The sequence below is a fragment of the Bufo gargarizans genome, chromosome 6 (genome assembly GCF_014858855.1).
Source record: "Bufo gargarizans isolate SCDJY-AF-19 chromosome 6, ASM1485885v1, whole genome shotgun sequence".
In the NCBI taxonomy this organism is placed as follows: domain Eukaryota; kingdom Metazoa; phylum Chordata; class Amphibia; order Anura; family Bufonidae; genus Bufo; species Bufo gargarizans.
In genome coordinates, this window is record NC_058085.1 from 320,922,161 (window position 1) to 320,943,071 (window position 20,911).

Below are 20,911 nucleotides of genomic sequence, written 5' to 3' on the forward strand. Positions count from 1 at the left end.
TAAAGCTTCATGGATAATAACCTGGAGCTGCTGCCCCTCCTGTGTGATGTCACCACCACAATGCGGTTACTTGGCTACAGGCAAACATCAATCAGCTGTAACTCTGTAGAGGAGCTGTGTATACAGAGACATGGCAGCCGCCCCGCAGCACGGCTCCCAGCAGGGCAAACACGGCAATCTTGTGGCCCAGGACATGATCTGGTAACATACTGCTGCCTCTTATCTGTGTACATAATGGGTCGGAGGGGGTATGTATATAATGGTGTATACACAGATCAGGTAATAGGTATATAATGAGTGTACATGGGTAGTATAATATGTATACAGTATTCAGGGTACACAATGTATTTATACAGGGTATATAATAAGGATATATAGTGTGTGTGTATGGCATATTGCATAATATGTGTTCACAGTGCATGTAAGGGTCCATTCACACGTCAGTATTTTTCTTTTCCAGATTTCCGTTCCGTTTTTTGCGGATCCGTGTTTCCGCAAAAACCTTCCGCTTTTACCAATTGTACATCCGTATCCATTCTGTTTTTCCGCAAAAAAACGGAAGGAGGAATATATGTCGCTAGGGCACTTAAACATTTTTTTTTTCTATTTCCTGAAAACGGATCCGCAACTACGGATGACATATTGATGCATTTCGCATGTTATCCGTATTTTTGCTGACCCATTGACTATAATGGGATCACGGACCGCATTTTGCGGACAATAGTAGGACAAGCTCTATTTATTTTTTTGCGGATCCGCATAACGGAACAGAGCAACGGATGCGGAGAGCACACTGAGTGCTGTCTGCATTTTTTGCGGGGCCATTGAAATGAATGGGTCTGCATTCCATTCCGCAAATTTGCGGAACAGATGCAGATTACAAAATACTGATGTGTGAATGGACCCTAATATGTGTATAATTAGTTTGCACACACAGCAGTGAGATAGGATTGTGTACACAGTTATATAAACATATATAGTGGGTTTACAGAGCAGGGTATATGTATATAACATATAGATCAGGTAGTATCTATAATATATACAGTCGTGGCAAAATGTTTGGAGACTGACAAATTTTGGCCTTCACAAAGTTTGCTGCTTCAGTTTTTTTTTTTTTTGCAATTTGCAATTTGCATTAACTCCGGATTGTTATGAAAAATGATCAGATGATTTGCAATTGAAAATTAATATAATTACAAAAACCCTATTTCCACTGCATTTCATCCCAGCCACAAAATGACCAGCTAACATTAGTTCAGTGATCTTCCCATTAGCTCAGGAGAAAGTGTTAGGCCTCTTTCACACGGGCGTCATGTTTTTGGCCCGGATAAGATGCGGGTGCGTCGCGAAGAAAATGCTAAATTTTTCCAAGCAAGTGCAAAACGTTGTAATGCATTTTGCACGTGCGTGAGAAAAATCGGCATGTTTGGTACCCAGACCCGAACTTCTTCACAGAAGTTCGGGTTTGGGTTAGGTGCTGTGCAGATTGTATTATTTTCCCTTATAACATGGTTATAAGGGAAAATAATAGCATTCTTAATACAGAATGCATAGTACAATAGGGCTGGAGGGGTTAAAAAAAATTAAAAATAATTTAACTCGCCTTAATCCACTTGTTTGCACAGCCCGGCTTTTCTTCTGTCTTCTTCTTTGAGGAATAGGACCTTTGATGACGTCACTGCGCTCATCACATGGTCCATCACATGGGGCCAGATTTATCATGACTGACAGCTCACTCCACTTTCACATATGGCTAAAGTCAGTTTTAGCCAAGTCAGATTTATGATCGGCCCTTTAAGACTGTAATAAATGTGGTTTGACGGTAGCAGTTTATCCGTCAGTAAGCAGCTTTACAAAAGTCGCACATTTTTATGAAAAAGTCGCAAGTTTTTATGAAAAAGTCGCATGTTCTATTAAAAAGTCTCATAAGATAAGCATGGTCCTCACTGGAGTGAAATTGCGACTTTTTTGCGACTTTTTTAAATAGTCCCAATAGTAAATCTGTCTAGAGATTCATTTACATAAGAAAACGCCCACTTTCAGAAAACTGCCGAGCATAGAGCAGAAATTTGTGCGCAGTTTTAGCGTTTGGGACTTTTTTGGGGACTTTTTCACTCCATTATTCTGACCTGAGCTAATGATAAATCTGGCCCATGATCTTTTACCATGGTGATGGATCATTTGACCGACTATGTGATGAGCGCAGTGACGTCACCACAGGTCCTTTTCCTACTGCACAGCAAAGATGAAGACAGAAGAGAAGCCGGGCTGCGCGAACAAGTGGATTAAGATGAGTTAAATAATTTTTTTTATTTTTTTTAACCCCTCCAGCCTTATTTTACTAAGCATTCTGTATTCAGAATGCTATTATTTTCCCTTATAACCATGTTATAAGGGAAAATAATAAAGATCAGGTCCCTATCCCGATCATCTCCTAGCAACCGTGCGTGAAAATTGGACCGTATCCGCACTTGCTTGCGGATGCTTGCGATTTTCACGCAGCCCCCTTCACTTCTATGGGGCCTGCGTTGCATCGAAAACGCACAAAGAGGAGCATGCTGCAATTTTCACGCAACGCACAAGTGATGCGTGAAAATCACCGCTCGTGTGCACAGCCCCATAGAAATGAATGGGTCCGGATTCAGTGCGGGTGCAATGCGTTCACCTTACGCATTGCACCCGCACGGAAAACTCACCCGTCTGAAAGAGGCCTCACAAACTTGTGCACCCCGTAGTCGTGCTGCAGCCCGCATGAACACCATCCATGGGGCAGCCACAGCGGATCATGAACCCATTCCCTTTAATGGGTCCGTGATCCGGCCGTTCCGCAAAAAGATAGTACATATTCCATCTTTTTGCGGAACAGAAGTACGGGACGAAACCCCACGAAAGCACTCCGTAGTACCATTCCGCATCTCCGGATTTGCGGACCCATTGAAGTGAATGGGTCCGCATCTGTGATGCGGAATGCCCACGGAACGGCACCCGTGTATTGCGGATCCGCAAATGCGGTCCATAATACGGCAACGGTGCACACGCGTTCGTGTGCAGGAGGCCTTAATGAGGACAAGGCAGCTGATATAACTCTGTCATGCTGATTGAATTAGAAGAGTAAACTGGTTGCTTTAAAAGGGGGTGGTGCTTGAAATCATTGTTTTGTTTCTTTTTACCATGGTTACCTCCAAGGAAACTGTTAAAGGAAATATTCATTATTAATATTTTGGTTAATATCAATAATTAATATTAAATAGGCGTACAATCATCTACTGTGACCCCGCCTATATATATATATATATATATATATATATATATATATATTGGCCTTGTATGGCCAGTATGGGCCCAATATATGTGTGGGGATGAGTTTGTGTTTGTGTGTGTGTGTATATATATATATATATATATATATCAGTACAGACCAAAAGTTTGGACACACCTTCTCATTCAAAGAGTTTTCTTTATTTTCATATAAAAATTGTAGATTCACACTGAAGGCATCAAAACTATGAATTAACACATGTGGAATTATATACATAACAAAAAAGTGTGAAACAACTGAAAATATGTCATATTCTAGGTTCTTCAAAGTAGCCATCTTTTGCTTTGATTACTGCTTTGCACACTCTTGGCATTCTCTTGATGAGCTTCAAGAGGTAGTCACCTGAAATGGTCTTCCAACAGTCTTGAAGGAGTTCCCAGAGATGCTTAGTACTTGTTGGCCCTTTTGCCTTCACTCTGCGGTCCAGCTCACCCCAAACCATCTCGATTGGGTTCAGGTCCGGTGACTGTGGAGGCAAGGTCATCTGGCGCAGCACCCCATCACTCTCCTTCATGGTCAAATAGCCGTGGAGGTGTGTTTGGGGTCATTGTCCTGTTGAAAAATAAATGATGGTCCAACTAAACGCAAACCGGATGGAATAGCATGCCGCTGCAAGATGCTGTGGTAGCCATGCTGGTTCAGTATGCCTTCAATTTTGAAGCTGACCTGACTTCTCCACAACGCAACTGATGGTCCCAACCCCATTTATAAGGCAAGAAATCCCACTTATTAAGGCCTCATGCACACAACAGTTTTTTTTCACGGTCCGCAAAAACGGGGTTCGTGGGTCCGTGATCCGTGACCGTTTTTTCGTCCGTGGGTCTTCCTTGATTTTTGGAGGATCCACGGACATGAAAAAACGGATCCATCCTGAATTACAATGCAAGTCAATGGGGACGGATCCGTTTGATGTTGACACAATATGGTGCCATTTCAAACGGATCCGTCCCCATTGACTTTCAATGTAAAGTCTGGAGTTCTTTTATACCATCGGATTGGAGTTTTCTCCAATCCGATGGTATATTTTAACTTGAAGCGTCCCCATCACCATGGGAACGCCTCTATGTTAGAATATACTGTCGGATATGAGCTACTTCGTGAACCTCAGATCCGACAGTATATTTTAACACAGAGGCGTTCCCATGGTGATGGGGACGCTTCAGGTTAGAATACACTACAAACTTTGTACAAGACTGCCCCCTGCTGCCTGGCAGCACCCGATCTCTTACTGGGGGATATGATAGCACAATTAACCCCTTTAGGTGCGGCACCTAAAGGGGTTAATTGTACTATCATATTCCCCTGTAAGAGATCAGGGCTGCCAGGCAGCAGGGGGCAGCCCCCCCCCTCCCCAGTTTGAATATCGTTGGTGGCACAGTGTGCCCCCACCATCGCCCCCCCCTCCCTCCCTCTATTGTATTAAATCGTTGGTGGCACAGTGTGCCAACCACCATCGGCCCCCCTCCCTCCCTCTATTGTATTAAATCGTTGGTGGCACAGTGTGCCAACCACCATCGGCCCCCCCTCCCTCCCTCTATTGTATTAAATCGTTGGTGGCACAGTGTGCCAACCACCATCGGCCCCCCCTCCCTCCCTCTATTGTATTAAATCGTTGGTGGCACAGTGTGCCAACCACCATCGCCCCCCCCCCCTCCCTCTATAGCAGTAACATTGGTGGCAGTGTGCGGTCTCAACAGTAGAAGATTCATACTTACCTGCTTGCTGCTGCGATGTCTGTGTCCGGCCGGGAGCTCCTCCTACTGGTAAGTGAAAGGTCTGTGCGGCGCATTTCTAAAGAACTGTCACTTACCAGTAGGAGGAGCTCCCGGCCGTTCACAGACATCGCAGCAGCAAGCAGGTAAGTATGAATCTTCTACTGTTGAGACCGCACACTGCCACCAATGTTACTGCTATAGAGGGGGGGGCGATGGTGGTTGGCACACTGTGCCACCAACGATTTAATACAATAGAGGGAGGGAGGGGGGCCGATGGTGGTTGGCACACTGTGCCACCAACGATTTAATACAATAGAGGGAGGGAGGGGGGCCGATGGTGGTTGGCACACTGTGCCACCAACGATTTAATACAATAGAGGGAGGGAGGGGGGGGCGATGGTGGGGGCACACTGTGCCACCAACGATATTCAAACTGGGGAGGGGGGGGGGGGTCTGCCCCCTGCTGCCTGGCAGCCCTGATCTCTTACAGGGGAATATGATAGTACAATTAACCCCTTTAGGTGCCGCACCTGAAGGGGTTAATTGTGCTATCATATCCCCCTGTAAGAGATCGGGTGCTGCCAGGCAGCAGGGGGCAGTCTTGTACAAAGTTTGCAGTGTATTCTAACTAGAAGCGTCCCCATCACCATGGGAACGCTTCTGTGTTAGAATATACTGTCGGAAATGAGTTTTCACGAAGTGAAAACTTAGATCAGAAAAAGCTTTTATGCAGACGGATCTTCGGATCCGTCTGTATGAAAGCAACCTACGGCCACGGATCACGGACACGGATGCCAATCTTGTGTGCATCCGTGTTCTTTCACGGACCCATTGACTTGAATGGGTCCGTGAACCGTTGTCCGTCAAAAAAATAGGACAGGTCATATTTTTTTGACGGACAGGATACACGGATCACGGCCTCGACTGCAAAACGGTGCATTTTCCGATTTTTCCACTGACCCATTGAAAGTCAATGGGTCCGCGAAAAAAAACGGAAAACGGCACAACGGCCACGGATGCACACAACGGTCGTGTGCATGAGGCCTAAACCTGACAGGGCACACCTGTGAAGTGAAAACCATTTCAGGTGACTACCTCTTGAAGCTCATCAAGAGAATGCCAAGTGCAAAGCAGTAATCAAAGCAAAAGGTGGCTACTTTGAAGAACCTAGAATATGACATATTTTCAGTTGTTTCACACTTTTTTGTTATGTATATAATCCCACATGTGTTAATTCATAGTTTTGAGGCCTTCAGTCTGAATCTACGATTTTTCAGTCATGAAAATAAAGAAAACTCTTTGAATGAGAAGGTGTGTCCAAACTTTTGGTCTGTACTATATATATATATATATATATATATATATGAGTCTGAGTACACAGTACAAGCACATATGGAGCGCCTGCAGGTACAATCCTGTACACTGAGTGCAGGAGTGGGCCACAGGATTGTGTGATTTACTGTCATGAATAATTTAGGGCGAGGATTGCAAGCTGTAGACAGATTTGATTGTATCTCATTACTTGGTCTCATCTCAATGACACTGGTCAGGTGAATCACCAGTGCGACTGCAGATACTCAGCGCTCCATATGGAAAGGGATTGGACAACCCCTTTTCATATGGAGACAATAGAGATGAGGTTTCCCCCAAATAAGCACAGAATCAGCTTACTGGAGGACCTCATGCAGAAACGGTTTATCTATGGTCCTTACACATACACCAATCCAAGTCAATGTTCAATCCAGTCCCCTTTGCTAAATAATTACCAGTTGCAGGGTCTTAAAGAGGACCTTTCACTACTCTACAAACTAAAAACTAACTAGATCAGTGGGCAGAGCGGCGCCCAGGGGTCCCCCTGCACTTACTAGTAAGTCTGGGCGCCACTCCGTTCGCCCGGTATAGGCTCCGGTGTCTATGCTCCCTCTGACTGATTTCTTGTAGGAGGCGTGTCCCTTGCTGTAGTGCTGGCCAATCGCAGCGCACAGCTCAAAGCCTGTCTATGAGCTGTGCGCTGCGATTGGCCAGCGCTGCAGCAAGGGACACGCCTCATACAAGAAATCAGTCAGAGGGAGCGCAGACACCGGAGCCTATACCGGGCGAACGGAGCGGCGCCCAGGCTTACTAGTAAGTGCAGGGGGACCCCTGGGCGCCGCTCTGCCCGCGGATCTAGTTAGTTTTTAGTTTGTAGAGTAGTGAAAGGTCCTCTTTAAAGTCTCATTCAGACAGCCAAAATGCGTGTGTATTTTAGCGTCCATATAACAACCAAAAATTCTGTCCCGACCCGGGGTCTAATGATCCAAATTTACAGCATCATAAATGTCTATGTTGCTGTTAGTTTAGGTAATTAGATCCACCGTTGGGCTACAATTTGAAGCTTTAATATGGATACAAAAATCCGCCCACATTACAAACGTCTGACTGACACCTAAGAGTGAGTCCCTTCTCCACACAATTTGTGAAAATTGTGAATTTTTTTTATAAAACTTAATGTTCTGTTTTGTGTGTGTTCAGGAAGGCGCATGTGAAAAAGGAGCTGGAAACCACCAAGATGTGGCCAGAAAACTGGGGGTTCTTCACTACACCCTACAATAAGGTATATTTTATATGGCACAGTAGGAAAGAGGTCCTGATCTTTAAAGGAACGCATCACTAGCACTGGTTTCATTTATATAAAGACCTACAGACGTGGACAAAATTGTTGGTACCCTTTGGTCAATGAAAGAAAAAGTCACAATGGTCACAGAAATAACTTTAATCTGACAAAAGTAATAATAAATTAAAATTCTATAAATGTTAACCAATGAAAGTCAGACATTGTTTTTCAACCATGCTTCAACAGAATTATGTAAAAAAATAAACTCATGAAACAGGCATGGACAAAAATGATGGTACCCCTAACTTAATATTTTGTTGCGCAACCTTTTGAGGCAATCACTGCAATCAAACGCTTCCTGTAACTGTCAATGAGACATCTGCACCTCTCAGCAGGTATTTTGGCCCACTCCTCATGAGCAAACTGCTCCAGTTGTGTCCGGTTTGAAGGGTGCCTTTTCCAGACTGCATGTTTCAGCTCCTTCCAAAGATGCTCAATAGGATTGAGGTCAGGGCTCATAGAAGGCCACTTTAGAATAGTCCAATTTTTTCCTCTTAGCCATTCTTGGGTGTTTTTAGCGGTGTGTTTTGGGTCATTGTCCTGTTGCAAGACCCATGACCTGCGACTGAGACCAAGCTTTCTGACACTGGCTAGTACATTTCTCTCTAGAATTCCTTGATAGTCTTGAGATTTCATTGTACCCTGCACAGATTCAAGACACCCTGTGCCAGACGCAGCAAAGCAGCCCCAGAACATAACAGAGCCTCCTCCATGTTTCACAGTAGGGACAGTGTTCTTTTCTTGATATGCTTCATTTTTTCGTCTGTGAACATACAGCTGATGTGCCTTGGCAAAAACTTCGATTTTTGTCTCATCTGTCCACAGGACATTCTTCCAGAAGCTTTGTGGCTTGTCAACATGTAGTTTGGCATATTCCAGTCTTGCTTTTTTATGATTCGTTTTCAACAATGGTGTCCTCCTTGGTCGTCTCCCATGTAGTCCACTTTGGCTCAAACAACGACGGATGGTGCGATCTGACACTGATGTTCCTTGAGCATGAAGTTCACCTTGAATCTCTTTAGAAGTCTTTCTAGGCTCTTTTGTTACCATTCGGATTATCCGTCTCTTAGATTTGTCATCAATTTTCCTCCTGCGGCCACGTCCAGGGAGGTTGGCTACAGTCCCATGGATCTTAAACTTATGAATAATATGTGCAACTGTACTCACAGGAACATCTAGTTGCTTGGAGATGGTCTTATAGCCTTTACCTTTAACATGCTTGTCTATAATTTTCTTTCTGATCTCTTGAGACAGCTCTTTCCTTTGCTTCCTCTGGTCCATGTCGAGTGTGGTACACACCATATCACCAAACAACACAGTGATTACCTGGAGCCATATATATAGGCCCAATGGCTGATTACAAGGTTGTAGACACCTGTGATGCTAATTAGTGGACACACCTTGAATTAACATGTCCCTTTGGTCACATTATGTTCTGTGTTTTCTAGGGGTACCATCATTTTTGTCCATGCCTGTTTCATGAGTTTATTTTTTTACATAATTCTGTTGAAGCATGGTTGAAAAACAATGTCTGACTTTCATTGGTTAACATTTATAGAATTTTAATTTATTATTACTTTTGTCAGATTAAAGTTATTTCTGTGACCATTGTGACTTTTTCTTTCATTGACCAAAGGGTACCAACAATTTTGTCCACGTCTGTATGTATGATGTCCTATACAAGCTGAGTGAAGGGGAGCCCACTAAATGCACCTCTGAACCTTCTTTTTCGTGAGACTGAATAGAAAGTCATCTGACCCCCAGCTCACAGAGGAGAGGGTCCCATGTATATAGAAAGTTGCTCCACCGTGGGCCACCATTGAAAAATGACCAACTTCTTCTTACAGCTGAGAACTGAAAATGTCATGGAAGCAAAGGAGGCGGTGCAACAAATAAAAGTTCCTAGCCACATGAAGGTTCGGACAGTCACCCCAATGGAACAGTACATAAAGGTAGGAACCTCAATACAGACTACTTAGTCAATGGAGTAGTCATGAAGCATGGCAGGGCAAACAAGCTAAACCCCCTTTTCAAGATCTCTGCTATTTGCCAGTGAATGGGAGCACTCTTTTTTTTTAAGTCCAGAGGGTGAAAACCTGTCTCCTGAGTCTCAGTGCTGAGGGTTAGTTACAATTGAGTCCAGTCTAGGCAATCCTCTGTGAACTAAATGGTGTATTCCAATCCACACTAATACGTTTACCTGCACTGATATATTGTAAATTAAAATGTTATAAATCACTGATAGCAGGCAGAGATTCTAAAAGGGGTGATCCAATATTTTTGCATTGTTGGCCTATCCTTGAGGTAGGTAATCAATATCAGATCAACAGGGCTCCAACTCCCAGCATCTCTGCTGATAAGCTGTTCTGTAGTACCCCCGGCATCGGAAATAGGCACCGGAACCACACAGTTCTGTCCACTGCGTCTCCATTCACTCGACTGCCAGGAGTCAGACTTCCACTGCTTTAATATTGATGACTAAGGCTACTTTCACATTTGTGGTAGCCTTTTCCTGGAGGCTGTTCCAGCGGGGGAACAGCCTGCCGTATCCGTGCTACCGCCAGTCGACCGTGCTGGCAGAAGTCCGCTGCGGCCCCATTCACTATAATGGGGGCAGGCTGGAGGTCCGGCCGCAGCACGGTAAACATGCGAGGCGGCCGGAATAAAACTACAACGTGCTGAGGTTTTTGTCCGGCTGCCTCTCGGCATGTTTGCGGCCGGACCCCCTTTCTTTTCATTATAGTGACTTCCGGAGCGGACTTCCGGCGGCACGGTGGACTTGCGGCAGCACGGATCGGGCAGGCTGTCCCGCCAGAACAGCCTGCCGAAAAAGGCTACCGCAAATGTGAAAGTAGCCTAAGAATGGGCCATCAATCTACAAGTCCCCAAGAACCCCTTTGAAATGTTAAGAATTAAAACACAAAATATCTTAAGAAACTTTTAATTCTACAATGGTAAAGGGGTTGGCCATCTATTGGGGGTTGTTTGGAAAACCTGGGCAGATCTGTAAACACACTTACCAGTGGTGCTGTGTCCTGGCTCCTTCGCTCCCCAGCCTTGGCTGCCCCACTGTCAACATCTGCTTTGACTCTGCTGCAGCCAATCACCGGCTGCAGCGGTGACGTGCTTCTTTTATGTTATGATGAGCACATTATGTAAGTGGACCAGATCACCTCTGCAGGAGCGAAGAAGTTGCGACCCAGCGGCAGATAGCAGGTCTGCCCAAGAGGGAGGTTGCTAAAAAAAAAAAACTAAATGTGGCCAACCCCCTTAATCTTTGTGTATAAATGTCCTTAAAATCTTATTTTCCTCTCCAGGTTGAGCCATCTCCTGCCCTCCCTCAAACAAGCCAAGGCCTGATAGGCTGGAGATCAACTGTCCCAAACCTGCAACTGGAACGTTACGGCAGAACCCGGTACCTTAAGGGTGATTTTTGCAAAAGCATGAACTGGCCGGCCGAAGGGATCGCCTGAATGTATCAGTTGTCTGTCTTTCCCCCCACCAAGGCCAAATGGAAACACTGTAACAGTTGTGGAATAAACTGAGGCCATAAAAAGTCAAAAAGTAAAATTTTTGTACATTTTTTTTTTTTTTTGCTTGTTCTGCAGCAAGATGAGAAAAAAACACTGGAGGAGATAAGTAAATGTTAAAAATCTGCATAGAGAGTGAGCAACGAGAGCAAACATTGTAGCGGAAAACCTGATTTACGGGCGCCTCGCCTCCAGCCTAGTATCCCGCTATTTACATTATGGCATTAAAGGTTAGTGCAGCTTTATGCTGATTGAAGTGAGGCTCCAGGCGGAGAGTTTAACACTTCCATCCTACAAGTCAACACATTCAGAAAATGGGTTTTCAAGGAAGTGGCAACAGCGGGGCAGGCACAATTATTTCATGTTAACTTGTTGACGGCCTAATGTTTTAATGAGACTCCGAGATGACCACGTTTGTCTTCAGTCTTCAGTCAAGAATCAGAGCAGACATTAGAGATTGCCTTGAATTAGAAAAATATGTCTGCTTTCTTCCAAAAACAGCGCCACAGCTGTCTACAGGTTGTATGTGGTATTGCACTTCAGCTACATTCACTTCATGGGTTGTGCCTGGAATAGCTCAGCTCTAGTGGGCTGCTGTGGTGCTGTTTTTGGAAGAAAGTGGCAAAGTTTTTCTAATCTTGGACAACCCCTTCAAGTTTGATATAGCATGGAGGAGGCAGGGAGCTGTGAGAAAAGTATGAATATGGGGCCCCTTATGTGGAAGGTTCTTAAAGGCCCAGTCCACTTTTATGCAAAGTGTTGTTTAATGGAAAGTTTTAAAACTTTCTAATATACTTTGTCTTTCACTACTTCAGTGTACCCATGATTTCAGTGAATTGAACTAGACCTGTTCAGACCAAAAATTTCACATAACTGAAGGCTTGTTACAATTGTATCTAGTCTAGACAACCTTCAGCAGCAAAAATCTCTTGACAATGTATCAATGTAGGTAAAATGTATCAGTGTGTATCAAATGTATCATGTATTTTGCTGAATGGACGCAATTGTAACAAACCTTTAACATAGTCAGACACCACCAGGCACCACCGGATTCCCATTCACTATAATGGGATCTGGCAGGAATCCGGCAGGTTTCTGGCATAAATGGCAGCTTTTGATCAGAAATATACCTATTATAGTGTCTGGCTATGTGGAATATAAAATCCTCAGACTACCAGAGTTGCCAATGTTTGGTATTGCCACGTCCGTAATGACCTGGACTACATAAATATCATGTAAATTATCCCCTATGGTGAACGCCGTAAAAAAAAAAGACAGAATTGTTCAAAAATTGTTCCGCAATCAAAAAGCGTCATTTACTCCAAAATGATACCAATGAAAAATAAACGTCCCGTTAAAATCAAGCCCTCACACAGATCCATATAAAGAAAAAGAAAAAAGTCATGGGTCTTGGGAAGCGGCAATGCAAATAATTTTTTTTTTCTTTTAAAAAAAGGTGTTTTATTGCAAAAAAAGTAGTAAAATGTAAAAAAAAAACTATATGTATTTGGTATCACTGTAATCGTACTGACCCAGAGAATAAAGATATTATGTTTTTATAACACAAAAACACAGTGGCAGTATTGCTGTTTTTCCTATCTCCCTCCCAGGAAGAGTTAAAAAAAAAGTTAAAAAGAAAGTTATGTGTACTCCAAAATGGCGCCATTAAAAACTAAAACTTGTCCCGCAAAAAACAAGCCCTCATAAAGCTATATAGAGAAAAAAAAAAAAAGTTATAGCGAAAAAAGGAAGAAAAACGCTTGGTTAGTAAGGCTCAAAACAGGCTGGTCACTAAGGGGTTAAGAAGAAAAACAAGTATTAGAAAAGTTACCCAAGAAAGTAGATACAATGTTTCAATATGTTAATCACCAGAAACCTTGATAGTTCAAGCGCAGAATCTTCCTTTCCTATTTTTATCATCAGCCGTCGGTCAGTTCAATAAAATGTTTGGAAATTGAAAGTTCTTTTCTTCTCCTCTGTCCCCTCAGAAGTGTCGGCGCTTTGCACACAGCGAGGAGCATTTCTGCAAGGTTTTTCAAGAAGCGTGCGATTCAAGGTTCTGATTGAAAGAGAGGAAAACACTAAATGTATATATTTATCCTCCAGCGTGGCGGAGTATGCAAAGGTGGCAGGAAAATTGCTCAATGCTAGTAAACAGCCAACATGAAAAAGACGAGCGCAGGGGAAAATGACTAATCAATAAGATCTTTCAAGAAAAAAAGATTCATCTTCCTCAACATTCAGGAAGGAAAAAAAAATCTAACAAAAAGTTTTGTAAAGTTCTGCAAGAATCAATAGAAAATTCTATGGCCAACTTCTGCACAGAAGTTTGTGGTCAAGAGCAAGAAAAGTTCAATTCTTCAGACGCACCTGACTTGATTCAAGATCTTCTCAGATCCTAGCATTGATAGACACCAGCGACTTGTGACTGGAAAACTAACCTGGTGACCACTATGTTTAGGGGCCAGGGCTCCCACAGATCCCCCCCAAGTGGCCGGAAGGTCAAGGGCTTATGATGAGTTCTGGTGTCCAGATGGGTTTAGGACCTGCACAGAGGTTCATCCAGTTGGGTTCTGCGCCTATGCTGAGCTCCTGTAACTTTCAGGGCTACCACACAGCCCCTGCACCCAGTGGGTGCATACAGCTAGTGTACCCCATGGTGATGGGTAAATGCATCCCCTATACCCAGGGGGACTCATGCACAGATCAGGAACTATGTACAGGATGACAGAAGCCAAAAAATGGAGTCTGAACCCCTTTGACATCACTGTGTAATTGTCACAAAATTCAGCTCAAAGTTCCATTGAAAATTCAATGCACAGAAATCTCTGTGCAGCACCAAAGGGGTTCAGGTGCTCGCAGGAGACCTGGAGATACACAGGGGGTAGCATAGAGATATGTGTCTGGTACAGCTGGAATGTAACACTTACCCCCTATACAGTGATATCAATGGACCCTAGGAGCAGTGATACCCCAGCATAGGGGTTCCTGTCCTGTGCTAGCTGTGGAGCTGTGCACCCTGAGATCATACACATTGTCCCGTCCACCTCCTGTATGTCCCATATACCACATACTTACCCCACATAATAGGCCTAAGTGCGGTGGCTCAGAGGACAGTATCACACATGATGGGCAAAGTGCAACCCTGGCTACAATTAAAATCAGTGCCCCGAAAAGAAATAATGTACCAGCAACACAGTCATATAGAGTCAATTTAGTACAAGGGGCGTAAAGTGCTGCATCTCTAGTGATTCTGGGTCACACACACAAAAGGATATATACCGTCAAATTATATCACTATGCGAGGGCAAAATATTAAATTAAATGATAAATTCTACCAATAATACCACTATATAAAGCCTAAATAATAGCGCCACTCCATGACCACTTTGATTACTACTACACATTGACACAATAATATTACCATACTGTTACTGAATAAAGGCCACCATACAGGGGTAGATATCAGCGCTACAGGCTCCGCAAACCACATAAGTGATTACAATACAAGTTAAATCCAGCAACCCAAAGATGAAGTCTTCTCTAATAGGGTTCACTTTTCCTGTCTTGTATCTGGTCCATACGGCCATGGAGACTTCTTAGGCCCCTTGCAGATGAGCGTGTCCGGATGCGTTGTGTCTGCGATCAGGGAAAATCATGCGAGTAGGTACGCAATTGCAGTCAGTTTTGCAGGACCTGGCTGGAAAAGGACCTTCGGTGACGTCATCACGCTCACCATGTGGTGAGCGCGGTGACATCAGAGCAGGTCCTGCTGAATGAAGATAGAAGAACCATGTGGTTATGACGTCACCGAAGGTCCTTTTCCAGCAAGATCCTGAAAGAATAAGAAGACAGAAGACATGCCCGGCTGCGTAATCAAGTGGATGAGGTGAGTTACATATTATTATTTTTTAACCCCACAATGGACCTTTTACTTAGGATTCTGTATTAAAGAATGCTATTATTTTCCATTATAACCATGTTATAAGGGAAAATAACAAAACATACAGAACACGATCCCAGACCCAAACTTCAGTGAAGAAGTCCGGGTTCGGGTCTGGGTACCACAGTCAGTTTTTTATCACGCGCATGCAAAACGCATTGCACCTACGTGATAAAAACTGAACATCGGAATGCAATCGAAGTCAAAACTGACTGCAAATGCGTAACTACTCGCATGATTTTCCCTGATCGCAGATGCAACGCATCCGGACCTAATCCGGACACGCTCGTCTGCAAGGGGCCTTAAAGTCAAGACTTGTGTCTGCAGATCTCGCCGCCCCGGAAATCTTTGGCTTTCCCGGCACTTGCCCACCTATGTAACCTCACGTCCTGCTGCTATCTCAATTCTGGGCCAGTTTCTGCCTCAGTTGCCCCTGTTACTGTACCTGCTGTGTTGTGTAACAGTTTCCTATGATTAACCCCCCCCCCCCAATAAAAAAGAAAAATGTTGTTCCTCACGGACCACTCCATGGAAATAATGGTGCTAGATAGCATCCCATATTGTGCCCCACAAAGCAATAGCGCCACCTTTTTTTGGTATTTTTTTGGGTTTTAGGTATTGTGCCCAAAAAAAGTAATGGTGTCACTATTAGTCCCAGCACAGTAATAATGCCCCTTTTGTCCCTCCACATAGTAGAAATGCACATTGCTGTGCCGCCTACAAAGTTATAAGACCAACTTTCTACCCCCTAGACCAGTGATGGCGAACCTTTTAGAGACTGAGTGTCCAAACAGCAACCCAAAATCCACGTATTTATCGTAAAGTGCCATCACGGCAAGTTAACCTGAATCCTACAGTCCAATATGGTATATCTTCCATGTACTTTATTAATTAACTATAATAGTCAGCCTGCATTCAATGCGCTGCCTGCGCTGTTCATAGCGCGCCCTGCACTGATGAATGGCAGGAAAGGTCTAAGGCATATTGGTACACCATAGACTTTTTTCAGGGTGCGGGTGCCCACAGAGAGGGCTCTGAGTGCCGCCTTTGGCACCCGTGCCATAGGTTCGCCACCACTGCCCTAGACCATGGATGTCAAACTCATGGCCCTCCAGATGTTGCAAAACTACAACCCCCATCATTCCCTGATAGCTGTAGTATGCCCAGGCATGATGGGAGTTGTAGTTTTGCAACAGCTGGAGGGCCACGAATTTGACATCCCTGCCCTAGACAGTAGCAATGCCTTACAGAGATCTGTGTGTAAGGCAAAAACTCCTGCTTGGGGGTTGGGGGTTCTGGGTAAGTGCTCAGTTTGCCCCCATTAATTCTGGCAATGCTGATAGGCTTAGAATACCTAGTCGTTCAGCAGACTGTGTCACACATGATAGGCTTAGATATACAGCTCAGAAAACAATATCACACATTACAGGATTGGATACAGCAGCTCAGCACACAGTATCACACATTTAAAGGGGTTGTCAGGGTACAGAGCTGAGCCCGGACATATCCCCTTTTTCACCCAAGCAGCCCCTATGATCTCTATGATATGATATAATGCTCTCCCTTACCCTGTGCTGGATCGCGCAGGACAAGGGCTTTTTTGTTTACATTTTTACACTGCTAGGTGGAGGCTTCTGCCTAGCAGTGTTCCCGGTGACATTACTGGCACTAATGGATGGAAGCCTCCACCTAGCAGTCCCTATGGAGAGCCCAGTACATCACCAGATCTTCAGAAAACTCCTTTGCCCTGCGCAAATCAGCACAGGGCAAGGGAGAGCCCTTTAACCCCTTAAGGACCAGGCTCATTTTCACCTTAAGGACCAGGCCATTTTTTGCAAATCTGACCAGTGTCACTTTAAGTGCTCATAACTTTAAAACGCTTCGACTTACCCAGGCCGTTCTGAGATTGTTTTTTCGTCACATATTGTACTTCATGACACTGCTAAAATTGGGTCAAAAAAGTTAATTTTTTTGCATAAAAAAATACATTTTTTACCAAAAATTTTGAAAAATTAGCAAATTTCAAAGTTTCAGTTTCTCTACTTCTGTAATACATAGTAATACCCCCAAAAATTGTGATGACTTTACATTCCCCATATGTCTACTTCATGTTTGTAGCATTTTGGGAATGATATTTTATTTTTTGGGGATGTTACAAGGCTTAGAAGTTTAGAAGCAAATTTTGAAATTTTTGAGAAATCTTCAAAATCCCACTTTTTATGGACCAGTTCAGGTTTGCAGTCATATTGTGAGGCTTAGATAATAGAAACCTCCCAAAAATGACCCCATTCTAGAAACTACACCCCTCAAGGTATTCAAAACTGTTTTTTCAAACTTTATTAACCCTTTAGGTCTTCCACAAGAGTTGATGGCAGATGGAGAAACAATTTTGAAATTTCTATTTTTTGGAAAATTTTCCAATATAATCAATTTTTTCCAGGAGTAAAACAAGGGTTAACTGCCAAACAACACTCAAAATGGGTTGCCCTGATTCTGTAGTTTGCAGAAACACCCCATATGTGGTTGTAAACTACTGTTTGGCCGAACGGTAGCACATAGAAGGAGGGGAACACCATATGGGTTTTGGAAGGCAGATTTTGCAGGACTGGTTTTGTTTATACCATGTCCCATTTGAAGCCCCCTGTTGCACCCCTAGAATAGAAATTTCAAAAAAGTGACTCCATCTAAGAAAGTACACCCCTCAAGGTATTCAAAACTGGGTTTACAAACTTTGTTAACCCTTTAGGTGTTCCACAAGAGTTAATGGCAGATGGAGAAACAATTTTGAAATTTCTATTTTTTGGAAAATTTTCCAATATAATCAATTTTTTCCAGGAGTAAAACAAGGGTTAACTGCCAAACAACACTCAAAATGGGTTGCCCTGATTCTGTAGTTTACAGAAACACCCCATATGTGGTCGTAAACTACTATTTGGCCGAACGGGAGCACATAGAAGGAGGGGAACACCATATGGGTTTTGGAAGGCAGATTTTGCTGGACTGGTTTTGTTTATACCATGTCCCATTTGAAGCCCCCTGTTGCACCCCTAGAATAGAAATTTCAAAAAAGTGACTCCATCTAAGAAAGTACACCCCTCAAGGTATTCAAAACTGGGTTTACAAACTTTGTTAACCCTTTAGGTGTTCCACAAGAGTTAATGGCAGATGGAGAAACAATTTTGAAATTTCTATTTTTTGGAAAATTTTCCAATATAATCAATTTTTTCCAGGAGTAAAACAAGGGTTAACTGCCAAACAACACTCAAAATGGGTTGCCCTGATTCTGTAGTTTGCAAAAACACCCCATATGTGGTCGTAAACTACTGTTTGGCCGAACGGTAGCACATAGAAGGAGGGGAACACCATATGGGTTTTGGAAGGCAGATTTTGCAGGACTGGTTTTGTTTATACCATGTCCCATTTGAAGCCCCCTGTTGCACCCCTAGAATAGAAATTTCAAAAAAGTGACTCCATCTAAGAAAGTACACCCCTCAAGGTATTCAAAACTGGGTTTACAAACTTTGTTAACCCTTTAGGTGTTCCACAAGAGTTAATGGCAGATGGAGAAACAATTTTGAAATTTCTATTTTTTGGAAAATTTTCCAATATAATCAATTTTTTCCAGGAGTAAAACAAGGGTTAACTGCCAAACAACACTCAAAATGGGTTGCCCTTATTCTGTAGTTTGCAAAAACACCCCATATGTGGTCGTAAACTACTGTTTGGCCGAACGGTAGCACATAGAAGGAGGGGAACACCATATGGGTTTTGGAAGGCAGATTTTGCAGGACTGGTTTTGTTTATACCATGTCCCATTTGAAGCCCCCTGTTGCACCCATAGAATAGAAATTTCAAAAAAGTGACTCCATCTAAGAAAGTACACCCCTCAAGGTATTCAAAACTGGGTTTACAAACTTTGTTAACCCTTTAGGTGTTCCACAAGAGTTAATGGCAGATGGAGAAACAATTTAGAAATTTCTATTTTTTGGAAAATTTTCCAATATAATCAGTTTTTTCCAGGAGTAAAACAAGGGTTAACTGCCAAACAAAACTCAAAATGGGTTGCCCTGATTCTGTAGTTTGCAAAAACACCCCAAATGTGGTCGTAAACTACTGTTTGGCTAAACGGCAGGACATAGAAGAAGGGGAACGCCATACGGTTTTTGGAAGGCAGATTTTGCTGGACTGGTTTATTTACACCATGTACCCTTTCAAGCCCCCTGATGCACCCCTAGAGTAGAAACTCCATAAAAGTGACCCCATCTAGGAAACTACGGGATAAGGTGGTTGTTGTTTTGGGACAATTTTTGGGGTAAATTAGATTTTTGGTTGCTCTATATTACTCTTTTTTGAGGCAATGTAACAAAAAAATGTAATTCTAAAATTGTTTCTACATTCGCTATTTAGTTTTGTGGAACACCTAAAGGGTTAACATAGTTTGTAAAGTAATTTTTGAATACCTTGAGGGGTGTAGTTTCTTAGATGGGGTCACTTTTTTGGAGTTTCTAGTCTAGGCTACATCAGGGGGGGCTTCTAATGGGACATGGTGTAAAAAAAAAAAACTGTCCATCAAAATCTGCCTTCCAGAAACCGTATGGAGTTCCCTTCGTTCTATGCCCTGCCGTGCGGCTATATAGCCATTTACGACCACATATGGGGTGTTTCTGCAAACTACAGAATTGGGGCAATAAATGTTTAGTTTTGTTTGGCTGTTAACCCTTGCTTTATTACCGGCAAAATGGATTTAAATTTAAATTTTGCCCAAAAATAGGTGTTTTGGCACCGTTTTTATTTTATATTTTTAACACCGTTCATCCGAGGCGTTTGGTAAAAAGTTATTTTTATAGCGACGACTTTTACGCACGCGACGATGCCCAATATGTATGGCTCTCAGACTTTGGAGACACTAAGCAGGCATCCTAAAACTGCGGCCCTCCAGATGTTGTAAAACTACAATTCCCACCATGCCCTGATGATGGCTGTAGGTTGTCTGGGCATGCTGGGAGTTATAGTTTTACAACATCTGGAGGGCCGCAGTTTGAGGATGCCTGCACTAAAACTAATATTTTTTGGGGAAAGAAAAATTGTTTTCGTGTCTCCAAAGTCTGAGAGCCATAGTGTTTTATGTTCTCTAGTGAACTGTTGGGGATTATAAAAATGTAGTACTCCATGGAAGTGTGATACTCCCTGAAGCAATCGATAATGCAGAGGCCCGGATGATCGGGGCACGTGTCACATTGAGTTGTGGTGTCCTTCCGTATCCCCCTCTTGTGACACACTCTGCACTTTTTTTGGGTTCGTCCCTTCTTTCCAGTATGGGGGACCACACCTGGAAAGTGTTGGCCAGGGACGATCCGGGCGCCTCCAGTTCCCGAGGTACTCCGGCCTGCTCTTTCCCGGTCCGAAAAGATCAGGTCTTTGAGGACTGCCTCATAGAATTGGAGGAATGTCCCTGTGCTGCCAGCGCTTCGGGATAGTACAAAAGAGTTGTACATGGCAACCTGCACCATGTAGACCGCAACTTTTTTGTACCATGCCCGGGTTTTGCGCATGGCGTTATATGGCGTGAGGACTTGATCAGAGAGATCAACTCCTCCCATATACCGATTGTAGTCGACGATACAATCGGGCTTGAGGACCGTTGCCGCGGTACCTCGCACAGGGACTGGGGTGGTGCTGTTACCGTGGATTGTGGACAGCATAAGGACATCCCTCTTGTCCTTATACCTGACCAGCAACAGGTTTCCACTG

The 20,911-nt window shown here is 43.5% G+C and overlaps 1 protein-coding gene across 2 annotated transcripts; it reads left to right on the forward strand.

The window, feature by feature from the left end:
• The first annotated feature begins 127 nt into the window (after positions 1-127).
• On the forward strand, positions 128-12,591 carry C6H20orf85 (chromosome 6 C20orf85 homolog). Of its 2 annotated transcripts, none has more exons than XM_044300050.1 (4): positions 128-201; positions 7,546-7,627; positions 9,535-9,639; positions 11,005-12,591. In XM_044300050.1, the coding sequence occupies exons 1-4, from the start codon at positions 131-133 to the stop codon at positions 11,158-11,160; spliced, it is 414 nt and encodes a 137-aa protein (XP_044155985.1). In that variant the 5' UTR covers positions 128-130; the 3' UTR covers positions 11,161-12,591. The 2 variants fall into 2 exon arrangements, with proteins under 2 accessions (XP_044155985.1, XP_044155986.1); XM_044300051.1 differs by having other exon boundaries at positions 141-248.
• The last annotated feature ends 8,320 nt before the right edge of the window (positions 12,592-20,911 follow it).